The sequence below is a fragment of the Heloderma suspectum genome, chromosome 5 (assembly GCF_057233095.1).
Source record: "Heloderma suspectum isolate Gila_16-S chromosome 5, 16-S_ref, whole genome shotgun sequence".
NCBI classification, from domain to species: domain Eukaryota; kingdom Metazoa; phylum Chordata; class Lepidosauria; order Squamata; family Helodermatidae; genus Heloderma; species Heloderma suspectum.
In genome coordinates this window covers 165,595,163-165,607,880 of record NC_139462.1, presented here as the reverse complement: position 1 = coordinate 165,607,880, position 12,718 = coordinate 165,595,163, and the positions used below count along the sequence as shown (strand labels likewise).

Genomic DNA, 12,718 nt, shown 5'->3' with positions numbered 1-12,718 from the left:
AGGTGTGGGGGGGGGGGGGCTCAGTCTGTCTCGTTATCTATCTTTCAAACACTGAGCAATGGCGCTGCAAAGAAATTTAAAGAAAACATGTTGGTGCCTGCTCAACTGAGAATTATTATCAGTCTCTTTTTTCTGATGTATAACCGGCAAGCCATCTGTCCCCCCCCCCCCCATCTCTGTTTTATTTTTAGAGTAAGCGTTAACCAGATCACAGATCAAGGAATTAGAGTGCTTTACGAAGAAATGTCCAAATACAAAATTGTGACTTATTTGGGGTACGTATGAACCAGGAGCTCAGACACTGCATTAAGGGCCAGTTCTCTTGACCAAAAGGGAGTGTTGTGAATGGACGTTGACTTGGGTATGTGCCAAAGTAGTCAGTAGATACCTTCAGCAAGCACCTGGTTACTACTTAGCTCACATTCAGTGCACCACGTGGATGAGTGGCATGGTAGACACAGGTGGAATTGGGCACATGTTGAAGCAATTACATGCCCGCCTCACCATGTGCTGTTGGACCCACTCAGTCTATGTGTTCAAGATGTCCATTTGCTTATATAAGTTGTCCCTTAAATGGAATCATTCTTCTCTATCAACTCCCTAGTGTGAATGGCTGATTCTTGAGCATTGACGCTACGATCTTGGGGTCAATGTTAAGGGCCCCAAATTGACTTTTTAAAAAGACAGCAGTGTAGCATTGCTTGTGACTACAGCTCTTTGGCAGAGCATATGCCGAGGAGGTGCAGAGAACTCCATCCCTCCTCTGCGCCCAGAAATGCTGTGGCCTGCTGCAGGAAGGGCAGAGCCCCTAGCAGGTTACTAATATTTTCTTGTGGGCTAGAAACTTGTGTGGACTTATTTACAAGGCTCCCTTTAAGGGGAAATTTCTTAAAAGAAAGGAGTCTCCCCACCCCACCCACCCCGATCATTTTCAGCTTTAACAGTGCAATCTTGTACATGTCCATGCAGAAGGAAGTCCCACTGCATTCAGTGGGGCTAACTCCCAGCTAATCGCATGTAGGATTCCAGAGTCCAAGAGAAATAATTCTTTGTTGATGGTATTTTATCCTTCCACTGCATACTTCCTGCAATCTGGCTCTAGCTGTGTGCAAATAAGGGGTAAATGTGCAATTATTTGCAGGAAGACGTGGATGGGGATCAGTGGTAGGTGTAGTGGTCAGTGTTGAAGTGCAGACACTCATCATGACCGTCCCCAAGAAGAGTCCAAAAATGAAGGGGGAGTGGTGTCGACCCATATCAACAAATCAGGTCTAGCAGTTTTCACCACCAGGAGCAGGGCTTTGGTAAAGCGAAAGGGTCTTAATGGCCCACTGAAGACCAAGCCAGCCCCAAATACCTTACATCACATATATGGTTGCTGGGAAAATCCATCCTCGCTCCCCATCATCTACTGTGAGGATTGCAGCTAAGCTCAAAGGAAACAGGAACTTCTGGGCAGGGGTGGCAGATGAGGTCGTTGTCCCTGCTAATGAAGAAGTGCTGGTGCTGCATCCATGAGAGCCCTGGTCCCACTACATCATTGATGGGGATGTGCATGTGAAGGCACAAGAAAATGGATGAGGGGGCTGTACTTGGATGCACATCGGAATGCGCATCCCATCCAAAGTGATTCAGTGCCGACAGGCTGCATCCGCACCGGAATGCGCACCTGAGCTACGGCCAATGTTTTCCGACGCAGCAACTAACGTGCACACAGAAAACTGCATATTGTGCTCAGCTCCTTAGCTGAATTGGAGCGCCTGAGTTCTGAAAATAATGATGCAGAGCTACTTGCTTACCTTGCGTAAAGCCTGAAATTATATTTACTTGGTTCTTGTACAAAGTAAGCAGGCCCCTGCCCCCAAATGCCTTGCAACCTGGAAGAAAGCAAACAGACCCTAGGTCTCTCGTAGGTCTATGCAGTTAGTTCAAAATGTGGCAAATATAAGCTGTGTTCACTAATTCTTTTCTAGCTTGTATAACAACCAAATTACTGATGTTGGAGCCAAGTATGTTGCAAGACTCATTGAGGAATGTCCAAGCCTCATCTATGTCAAGTATGTATCTTCCCCGTCCCTTTCATTATCGCATTTCGTAGTGCAGCAGAAGCTTGAAGAAGGAGGAGGAGGGTATTTTTTCGTAGAATGAATGACACTTGCACATGGATAGCTCTAGTTTCTGCATAGTTAAGCATCACTAACTCAGACAGTGCACGGATCCTCATTCTGAATATTAGTTTCACTGAAAATTACGCTGGACAATATGGTAAGTGAAGTATAGAAGACTTGAGCCTAACCCCAGGTGGTGGGGGACAAACAGAACACCGCTCCCCCACCATCCTGCCCCGGCCAGTGTGTGTTGACGAGGCTTCAGAAGTGGCGGATCATCCCCCACTTCACTCCCCACCTCCCAACACCATTTAGGAATTCTCCACCTGTCTGAATCTAACCTGAGTCTAATCTTAGGGCTGTAAGTGTGAATAGGGTGAAACAGAGCTTTTCTACACAAGGCTGTTAATCCACTGTATCTGCGTTTGGCTTCGTCGCAGAACTGAGATCCCAGCTCTACACAGAGAGCTTTTCCTTTCCTGCTTCTCTAGGTGATGCTATGCTTAGGCAGAATATTACAATTACACAAGTAGGAAAATACTTTTTTTTTCACTTTGACAAATAATACTTCATTTTCTCTGCTCTAACTGCGCCTGCCCCCAGGAAAAGTGCTCTTAAAAAACAGAAGTGAAACTGGAGGGTCATCTAAAGAACCTGCAAACAACCATGAGTAAGGAATGATGAGCACACAATAAATGCCTCATGTGGAAAAGCTCTCAGTAGCTTTAGAAAGCCTATATTCAAGCTGATGTGTTATTACAGGGAGTGAAAAATGAAATATTAAAGATGACCTTTCCTTCTAAGAATGAGTAATAGCATTTGCCTATTAAATAGTAACTTATCATACACTTTCTTCAAAATATCTACAAGAAGCAGCTTGTATGGAGGTTTATGTACTATGCATATTAATTTAAATTTAATGAATTGGTTAAAAGGCAGATGATTAGAGAACCAAAACTTATTTAATCACTTGACAGCCCCGCTTACTCTGTTATTTTACAAAGCAGCCAGTGACTACTCCTTTGTGGGATTCATGCTGTACTCTATTAATTGTGGAAATTGTCAACACCGATGAAGTAAATGATTCACTAATAGCTGCTCCAGAGAGATTTCCCAATCCCCAAACAGAAAGTATCATGATACATGCACATCTGGTTTTTATTCAAAAAGTGTTGACATATTACTACATATTTTCAGAGGCATTAAATGAGCAGGCATAATCAAAATAGTGTTTTCATTATCCTTTATTTATAAATAGTGACATGTATTCCTATGACATCCTTTGTTGTTACTAACAAGCACCAGTTAGGGCCCAGCTTTCAATAGAAAAGGGGCAGATCATTTGACACAGGTTCAGAATCTCTCCAGACCATTCAGAGACAGGAAACAGTGGCCCTCTGCAGGCATTCACCTGCTTATGTGTAGGGCTAAAGTGGAGAGGAGGACTTCAGTGCACACGTAAACCCCGCCCCCAATTTCCCCATTTGCCCAGCTGCCAGTGAGACCTTCATGCATTGACAACAAAAGACTGGAAAAGGCTCTGTAAGCACATTCTGCTGAACATGTTCACAATGCTCCCATGGTTGCAAACCCTGCCTTAGCGAGGCTTCCGATTATGGGAGCTTGGCAAGCGCATTCTGCTGAACGTGTTTACAGAGCCCTTTTCAGACCATCAGCCAGCGTACAGGGATGTTGGGGGCAGGGCTTACAGGTGCGCCCACGTCATCTCCTTCCCCACTTAAGACCTACACACAAGCAGGCGAATGCCTGCGTAGGGCTCCCGGCAAAGTGCAATCTGATGGGATTTCTACACTGAAGTAAGACCTACTGAATTCAGTGGGACTTGAATTCAACCAGCCTTCCCCAACGTGGTGCCCTCCAGATGTTTTGGACGTCAGCTCCCAGCCACTATGGCCAGGGGCCAGGAATGCCGTGAGTTGTAGTCCAAAACATCTGGAGGGCATCACCTGGGGGAAGGTGGGTGCATAGGATTGCAGTCTTGGTCACAGATGTTCTCATTCCCAGTTATATGGAATTTGAGATGTGTGTCTGTCACTCCCGGCTTCCAGGAACAAGCAGACTGACCTGTCAGAGATCTCTAGCCCAATGCCAGTTCTGCCACGTGAGCCTCTTTGGAAACTTCACAAAGGAGAGGGAGAGAACGAACAAGTGCCCTTTCAGACATGAAGACTCTAACTCCCTGAAAATAGCTCATGATAGTCAAAGTCAGTGCCTGCGCTTGGAAGGAGCACTAGACCAGCCTTCCCCAACCTCCAGATGTGCTGGACTGCAACTCCCATAATTGGCCATCCTGGCTGGGAATTGTGGGTGTTGCAGCCCAGCACATCTGGAGGGCACCGGGTTGGGGGAAGTGGCACTAAATCATGGCTTAGTGTTATGGGAACGTGCCCAGCCTTTCCCTGGGCTCCGCTTTGCTGCGGCTGCAATGAAGAGTGTTCTCTAATCCCTCAGTTGTGGTTGACCTGTATTTGTTTGTTTGTTTTTGACCGTGATAAAAGGTCCTTCACCCCCAATGGAATCTTAACTAGGGTTAGTGAAAACAAACCAGCGTCAAAAATAATGGTTCGCAGTTGCCTTATTTCTACTAACCGTGATTCAGATTAATCATGGCTTGTCGAAGTTCAGACCAGTGGAGGCGGGTGGCTCCTATGTCAGTGGGGCGGTGAATCTGCTCCAGGTTTCAGTCAGAACCAGTCAGGACTCTAAAGGAGTTATCCAAGGTGCACCTTGGATAGCTCCTTTAGAGTCCTGAGTGGTTCTGACTGAAACCCAGAGAGGATTCACTGCCCCATTGACATCGGAGCCACCCGCCTTCACTGGTTCAGACAACGTGGCAAGCAGTGGTTCGTCATAAGCGGAAGCTTCCAAACTCCTCATTGCAGCTGCACTGGAGGGGAGAGTTGTGCTCTTGCTGTGTCCAAACAAGCCGAGTGTGTTTGTCTTTTGCTCCCTGCATGTTCAAACCACATTGGATCCATCCATAAAGCAATCGATTCCAGCACAGTGGTGAGTTTCTAAAATGACACTGAAGTAATTAACAGCATTGAAAGCATTTGTTGACATGATTTTCTAGCTAAATCCATTTCTTTGCAGAATAGGAGCAAACAAAATAACAACCGAGGGAGGGAAAAGCCTCGCTTATGCCATCCAGAAGAGTAAAACCATGTATGAAATTGGGTAAGTGAGATCCCTTTTTGGTATTTTTAGTAGTTTGTATTTGTTTTGTATTTGTCTAGATCAGAGGTAGGCAATCTGATGCCCTTCAGATGTTTGGACATCTCCCATCATTACTGACCATTTGGTCATGCTGGCTGGGGCTTATGGAACCTGTAGTCCAAAACCTTTGGAGGGCACCAGATTTTCTAGCCCTGGTCTAGACAGAAACAATTACTATTTTAAACCTGCTGATTCACCCTGCCTGATACTCTGGTCATGATTCAAGCTTTTTTCAGATCCCACCACGGGCTTCCTCTCTCTTTTTATAGTTGACTTGAATTCACCCCCCATACCTTCACATTTCCTTTCCAGTGCTGCTCACAGGGTCACTTTCTAAACACAGAGAATTGTTTCCTTGAAATTTACAACCACTGCTGTTTTGAGAGACAAGTGTGCAAGCAGAATCCAAAATTATTGGGTTGGATCCAGACTCACTTATAGTTAGTGTAGACCCATTGACATCAATTGGACTTACGTTAGTCATGACTACCGTGTCCCATTGATTTCAGTGAGTCTACTCCAAGTATGACTTAAGCCTGGATCCCGCCCAATATTTTTAAAAAAATTATTACTCAATAACTGACAGTTAATATGAAACATTCATATTTGTTTACCAGTCACAAAATTCTTATTATTTAATGTTTATGATCTCATATTTCTTCAGGTAATTGTTGGTCTCCAATTAACACTATTCATGGAAATGCAAATAAATTGAATGATGTTTCTTGAAATCCCATAAATCTATTCCAGATTATTAATACACAAAAGCTATTTAGTTTCACAGTTATCTTTCATCCTATTGTTTCTACTTACCACCAGATTTATTTTACCAGACCCACTACATTCCCTTTTTTCCCCACAGTATTCCAATTTTAGCCAAAAATATCTATAATTTTTAACAGGCTTTCTTAGCCAGAGTGAAAATACTACTCCTGGCTTTGTCTCCAGGAAATTACCTGGACAAACTAGTTCTGATATAACTGTTTCCATGTATGTGTCTGTTTCCATGTGTGTGTACTCACAACAGCCCTATATTGGCTTTCAAATCCCCCATAGAATTAGAATTGTGTGAGGGAGAAATGTTGGACAAGCCTGTGAACTCCACCCCCTCTGTCGCTTCCTCACTGTTGGGCTCCGTCAGGTGTTCATAGGTGAACTTCTGCATCGGGGAGCCTGCCCTATTTGTGTAGGTTCCCTGTGCCATTTCGAACCCTGGATGACCAGGTTTCTAAATTACACAAGGAGCATACACACAGTGGTACAGCTAGATAATTTTAGACAACAGGAGAGCAACCTATGGCCTACGGGGTTGCTGAATCTGGCCCACTGAGGGTTGGGCACCTGTGGGCCCTGCCCCCCCTTCCCATGACCCACCCCCTGGCCTGAACAGTAGAATCCTCTGCTCGGAGATAACAAGGGGATGCCTCTGGACTCAGTTGACCCCGAGTTCCCTTCCTGCCCCAATTATGCCCTGATCGGGATACAAGTGGAGCAGAAAGGAGGCACTCAACTTGGCTGGCTGAATTGCTTCTTGTACAGAGAGAGGCACGGGCCTCGGTACCTCTGTCTGCATGGAGGACAAAAGGTGGGGTGCCACCAATGACATTACAGGAGCGGGTGTGGGCCCGCCATCTTGATATCACCTGGCCCACCGGGCTTGGTCCAAGGGGCAATCCAGCCCTCGGACCAAATGAGGTTACCCCTGCCCCCTGGTTTATTTTTTAAAATTCAGTTAAATTGTAGCATGATGTGTGTGTGTGTGTGTGTAGTCAGGGGGCGGCCGATTGGGCATGGACCTGGTTATGGATAGTAAGTTCATCATTTTTATTCATGATCAGGCATATGCCTGATCATGAATAAAAATGATGAACTTACTATCCATAACCAGGTCCATGCCCAATCGGCCGCCCCCTGACTACACACACACACACACACACACATACATACATACATATATACATATATATATATATATAAAAAATAAGAAGAAAGGGTGCTGCAGAGTTATCCCTGGTAGGCCCTGGCAAGCCCATGCTGGCCCAGGTGTTGATGCCTGGCCTGTTTATCACTGCCCCATCACATGCTGCCCTGTGGGTGGCCATTTGGGCCCCCTGGGCTGCGAGGCCCTAGAACTCAATGCCTAGGCCCGGCCCTAGCTGCACCGTTGCCTCCCCGAGTCGAGCAGTCTGTCTGATCCACATCTTTGGACCAGACAGACTTGATGGTGACAGGGCTGGTGATGGAGGGGGAGGAGCAAGCACAGTCAGCCCTGCTCTCCCTGACGCAATTCTCATTGTGGGGGATTTCCTCTTTCCTCAGCTGTCGCCACCAGCAGCCATTCCAACAGGCTGTACAGAGGGAGGGAAGCAGGGCTGTTCCATCAGTCCTGCTGAGGGACCGTCTTGTTTCACTGCGGGCATGTGAGCTGCTCTGGAGCCTCTTCAGCTGAGGAGCGGAATAAAAATACTTTAAGGGCGCAACCCTATGCATATTCAGACAGAAAAAAGTCCTACAACTCCCAACATTCCCCAGCCAGCCAAAAAGTCGTAGGACTTTTTTCTGTCTGAACATGCATAGGATTGTGGCATAAATAAATTAAAAAATAATTTGAGCGCCCAGAAAAGGGTCTAGAGTCCCTTGAGAAATCGTTCTGTGAGCGTTAAAATGTTTTTTTCAGCGTTGATCCTTCCTAGCATACAGTCTTGTGGGAGGAAAAGTGGCGTTGATGTTCCTTCATAGGCCTGGTCTCTTTCCCTTTGGCAGAATGTGGGGGAATCAAGTTGGGGACGAAGGAGCCAAGGCGTTTGCAGAAGCCCTGAGGAATCACCCCACCATAACGAACGTCAGGTAAGAGCTTGCGTGGGCAGAAAGCTGCTACTTGGCTTTCCAAATGAACCTATTTTGAAGGGCGGTCCTGACACCAGACGATTTCAGTGGCATGCAACACTGCAACCCCCACACCCTCCCTCCAAATTTCAGAGGACTTGAGGACTGTTAAAGGAGCCCTGCAGGGCCAGAGACACTACTGGGTATCTTTGGGCAACTGGCACGAGCCACAGTTATTGTCTGCCTTGGGCCCCTTTAATTATTTTTTTTTTTCTGGCCCAGCAGAAAAATAGTCACGGTGATGGGATCTAGCCACCCTTTTAATTTCCCAGACTTTTATTTTTATTGATTGATTAAATTTCTCTACTGCCCAGTTGGCAGATGCCTTCAGGGTGGTTTACATTCCTAAAAAACCCAAAATGACAACCAAAACAATATTTATTTATTTATTTATTTATTTATTTCATTTCTATACCGCCCAATAGCCGAAGCTCTCTGGACGGTTCACAGTAATAAAAATGTCAACATTAAGAGTGCAATCCTATGCATGTTTGGAAAGAAAAGAAGTCCTACAATACCCAGCATGCCCCAGCCAGCTGGCTGGGGCATGCTGGGAGCTGTAGGACATTTTTCTGTCTAAACATGCATAGGTTTGCACTCTAAAAATATAACAGAACCAGCGGTAAAGTTAATAACTGGCGCAACAGGTTAAAGATTAAATGCTTGCTGGAAGAGAAAAGATCTGGTGTCTAAACTTCTACAGACCTGTAGGGTTTACCAGATGGCCACACCCCTTCCCCTGGCCCCACCCCCTTTTCCCCAACCACCAATCGTTTGGTGGTGTCCTGGGTTTTGTGTAGTTCCCCGCGCCCCTCCATTCTAAAAAGTTGAAGCTTATTTAGTGGCAGTAAGAGTTTTAAGTTCAAATATTCTGGTATTTTTGGCTCCGCCCCTTTTCCCACAGCCCCACCCACCACTGGAATGAGGCCCCAGGAGCTTTCCTGAAATGGAATTTGGCCCTCGGGCTGAAAAAGATTCCCCAGCCCTGGTATACAGTGAAGAGACCAGGCAGATCTCCTTGGGAAGGGCATTCCACAGATGGGGGGCCACTGCAGAGAAGGCTGTTTCCCTGATAACCACCCATTGCAGCATTGTGGGTGGTGGCACCAGAGACGAGCCTCTGAAGATGATCTTAGCAATTGGGTAGGAACATATGGGAGATGGTGGCACTCCTTCAGAACCAGTGCCTTCTGACCAAGCGTTGCTGAGGAGCATTGTGGGAAATTAAAAGGATGGCTAGTTACAGCTGCTTGGAACCCTGCCACTGAAGCCAGGTAAGCCTGCCAGGACCCAGTGACGGAGGAGCATTTTGCCAAGAGGACATTTTGCTGAGAGCCCCCTCAAACATGGAGTCAGCCCTGGGGCCTTGGGACAGATAAATGAAGTGGGCTGTTCCAAAGACTGTATTAAGCAGATTTGAACTGGGGCTGTGTCATCCAGTCCATAGGAGTCTAGCAGTGCCGCTAAGTTGTTGGCAGAGGAGCACGGAGACCAATTTAGAGCCAAGACCTTTTGAAAATTGAACCTAATTGATGTTTTTAAAATGTGGTGCCACAGAAAGACAATGACATTGTAAGTCCTCGTTTGGCTATAACCCCCCCCACTAAAAATATAAAATGAATGTTGGCAGCCACTCAAAATTGAGAGAGAAGCGTCTAAGAGATGAGGTTTCCTCTTAAAAAAAAAAAAAAGTCAATCACTTTTTCATCTCACAAACAGTCCCTGAATGCTGCCAGGATCTATAATTAAGGAGGACAAATAGCCATTTTCAGTTCTCCCATGAGATGGCAGACTTTGCTGGGTTTTGCTGAGTGAAAATAAAATGTCAGAGTCTGTTTAGAGTCTGTAGGAGTGGAGAAAGAGGGCCAGTTCACACGTTACATTTTTTTTTTGAGGTGGAAACATAAGATAATTTATAAGTGTACACCCCCAAAATGCGTTAATTATAAATTAAGATAATTTATAAGTGTACACCCAAAAAATGCGAAGCGTGAATGTGGAAAATAAGCGTCTGTCAAAAACAAGACAAAACCCACTTTATCCCCATGAGGAAGCCATGACTGGCTGCAGCTCCTTTTAACTGCACATGCAGTAGCAAACCCAGGCCTACCCTTTGTCTCATGTGGAAACATGTCAGAAAAAGAGTATTTGGCCTTGGTTCAGGAATTCTCAAAGAGGGTGCTCACTGGATGGGTTTGGGCCTCACCTTCTTCGTAGTGTTACTGTTCCAAAGAGGTTCTGAGCTCTTTGGAAGCCGGCAGCTACAGGAAATAAACAGCGGGAAGCTTTAGACATCCCTGTCTCTCTTGTCTGTCTGTCTGTCTGTCTGTCTGTCTGTCTGTCTATCTATCCGTCTAAAAGAAGAGGGCCTGCTTACAGTGAGTTCCAAGCTGACTCACTGTAAGCGCTTGAAGAGCCATTCATTCTACATTCCTCTTCTGTGCCTTTCTGTTATACCCGACAGAAAATGCTCATGTCAGAAGGATGTGGGGAGGCACTCAGTGGGTCTGAAGGGGAACAGATGCAGCGAAACACACACACACTCATGTAACATTTTCCCAGGCTGGTGACTCACCCGTCTGTACTATGGGTGTGCAGAACCTGTGTCCTGTTGTTGGACTACAACTCCCATCACCCCAACCATTGGCCATGATGGCTGGGGCTGATGGGATTTGGAGTCCAGCAACATCTGGAGAGGCACAGGTTCCCCACCTGTGCTATGGAGGCAGTGGTTATTAGAGTTTCAGTGCCGTTTACCCAGCAGGAGTCCCACTTTGTGTCTGCAAAAGCAACCCTACCTTATTGGGGCACCTGCTTTGTGTTACTTCCCTGCCATTCTCATTTTATAGCACACAGCTGTCCAACTGGAAAGTGCCTTCAGGTCGTCTTCCAAGTCAGACTTGAGCTCAGCGGAATAAGAGTCACCTGGCAGGTTGGGGCTCATCAGGTCCGCCTGGGCCAGGCCCAGTGCAGCATAACTCCTTCTAGGCGCGCTTGTGTTCGCAGCACAGCAGCGTCCCCCGTTCCTGCCATGTAGCACACTGCTTCTGAAAGCAGGGAGCTTCGAAAGCCGCTTGAGACACGGCGTGGAGTGTTGCTTGTCAAAGATTAAAAAACAGCCTGCAGATCTCACTAGTAAATACAGCAGACCTTCTGCAAGCATAGACACATTCCTGGCTTCCGCTGAATGTTCCCATGCCCAAGGATTGATTAAGTGTTTGAAACAGAGACTCCCAGATACCTCCATTGGATGGCATGTGTGGCTTGTCCTAATTTCAGATTAATGTTCCTGGTTGCCACATCCAGGTTCTCTCCAGCCTGCCTCTGGGATCCAGTTCAAGTGTACCAAGAGGGAATACCCACAGCCTTCCGTTCGTTCCACACAGGGTTCGGTTTGTTCACTGGTGGGGTAGATGCCACCTGTTGTTACAAAAGAGACATCATGTTCCTGGTTTTGAATGAGAGAAATAAAATGTCAGGAGAGACCATAACACAGTGGGAGAGCACATGTTTTGCATGCAGACAGTCCCAGGTTCAATTCCTGCCATCTTCAGGTAGGGCTAGGCAGGAATCCTGCCTAAAACCCTGGAGAGCCGCTGCCTGTCAATGTTGACAATACTATAACAGTCTGACTCAGCATAAGGCAGCTTCCTTTGTTCCTAGCTCCCTATGTTCTATTTTCGGACACATCTAATAACCAATGTACCTTGGACTACATATGTATCAAATGTCAGCTTTCTCTCTGTATTGGAAGTATCTTAACACTTTGATACCCCTAAAGGTAAGGCCCAGAGAGAGGGGCTGAAATGTGAAGCGTGACTCGGTGTATCCCAGAGCTTGTTTATGCTCGGTGAGATGTTTTCCTTTGAACGAAGGGCCTTTGTGCCGTATCTCAACACTGCTTTTGAACCCCCCTCTCAGTTGCACAAATGAGAGAGCTTCAAGTATTGGTCAGTATAGAAATGTAATAAATAAATGGATAAAAGCCAAGACAAAACCTCCTCTGGAGGTACACAAATAGTTCTTTGGATCCTGACCAGAATGAGCAGCCTTTTTAATGGGCTTAATGGTGAAAGCTGCCGCAAATGGCCGCCTCCAAAATCTAACCCAAATGATGAGGACTTTGCTGGAAGGCTTTCCAAACCAAGGCTGAAGCTACACATAGCAGTTATATTGTTATCATACCGTTATCATACCATTATAACTATTGGTACACATGACACCAATGGACACCAATAGTTATGATAACGGTATGATAACAGTATAACTGCTATGTGTAGATTCAGCCCAAATGTTAGGCTTGGGTTTCCATGGGTTGCATCCAGTAGTTTTCTTCTATCAGCAGAAGGAATGGATTTCCCCTTTCTCACTGCAGCCCTCCCACTTGGAGGCAGGGAGGAGAAAATGGGCAAGTCCCTCCGCGTGAGAGAAAGTCCCGTTGTGCGAGCGGACTTCGGCTCCTGCGAGGTTTGAATCCAGCCCCTTGC

At 46.2% G+C, this 12,718-nt stretch overlaps 1 protein-coding gene across 6 annotated transcripts in view; it reads left to right on the top strand.

Annotated features, from left to right (window-relative positions):
• The window catches only part of NOD1 (nucleotide binding oligomerization domain containing 1), a 53,237-nt gene that overhangs the window by 29,154 nt on the left and 11,365 nt on the right, over positions 1 to 12,718 (top strand). For all 6 annotated transcript variants that reach the window (XR_014792314.1, XR_014792313.1, XM_084858212.1 and 3 more), the window contains 4 exons: positions 192 to 275; positions 1,974 to 2,057; positions 5,223 to 5,306; positions 8,109 to 8,192. Coding sequence is in view for 4 of the 6 variants with exons in the window: in XM_084858212.1 (XP_084714338.1) it covers positions 192 to 275; positions 1,974 to 2,057; positions 5,223 to 5,306; positions 8,109 to 8,192 (336 nt within the window). In the remaining 2 variants the exon portion in view is untranslated. The remainder of the gene's footprint in view (positions 1 to 191; positions 276 to 1,973; positions 2,058 to 5,222; positions 5,307 to 8,108; positions 8,193 to 12,718) is intronic.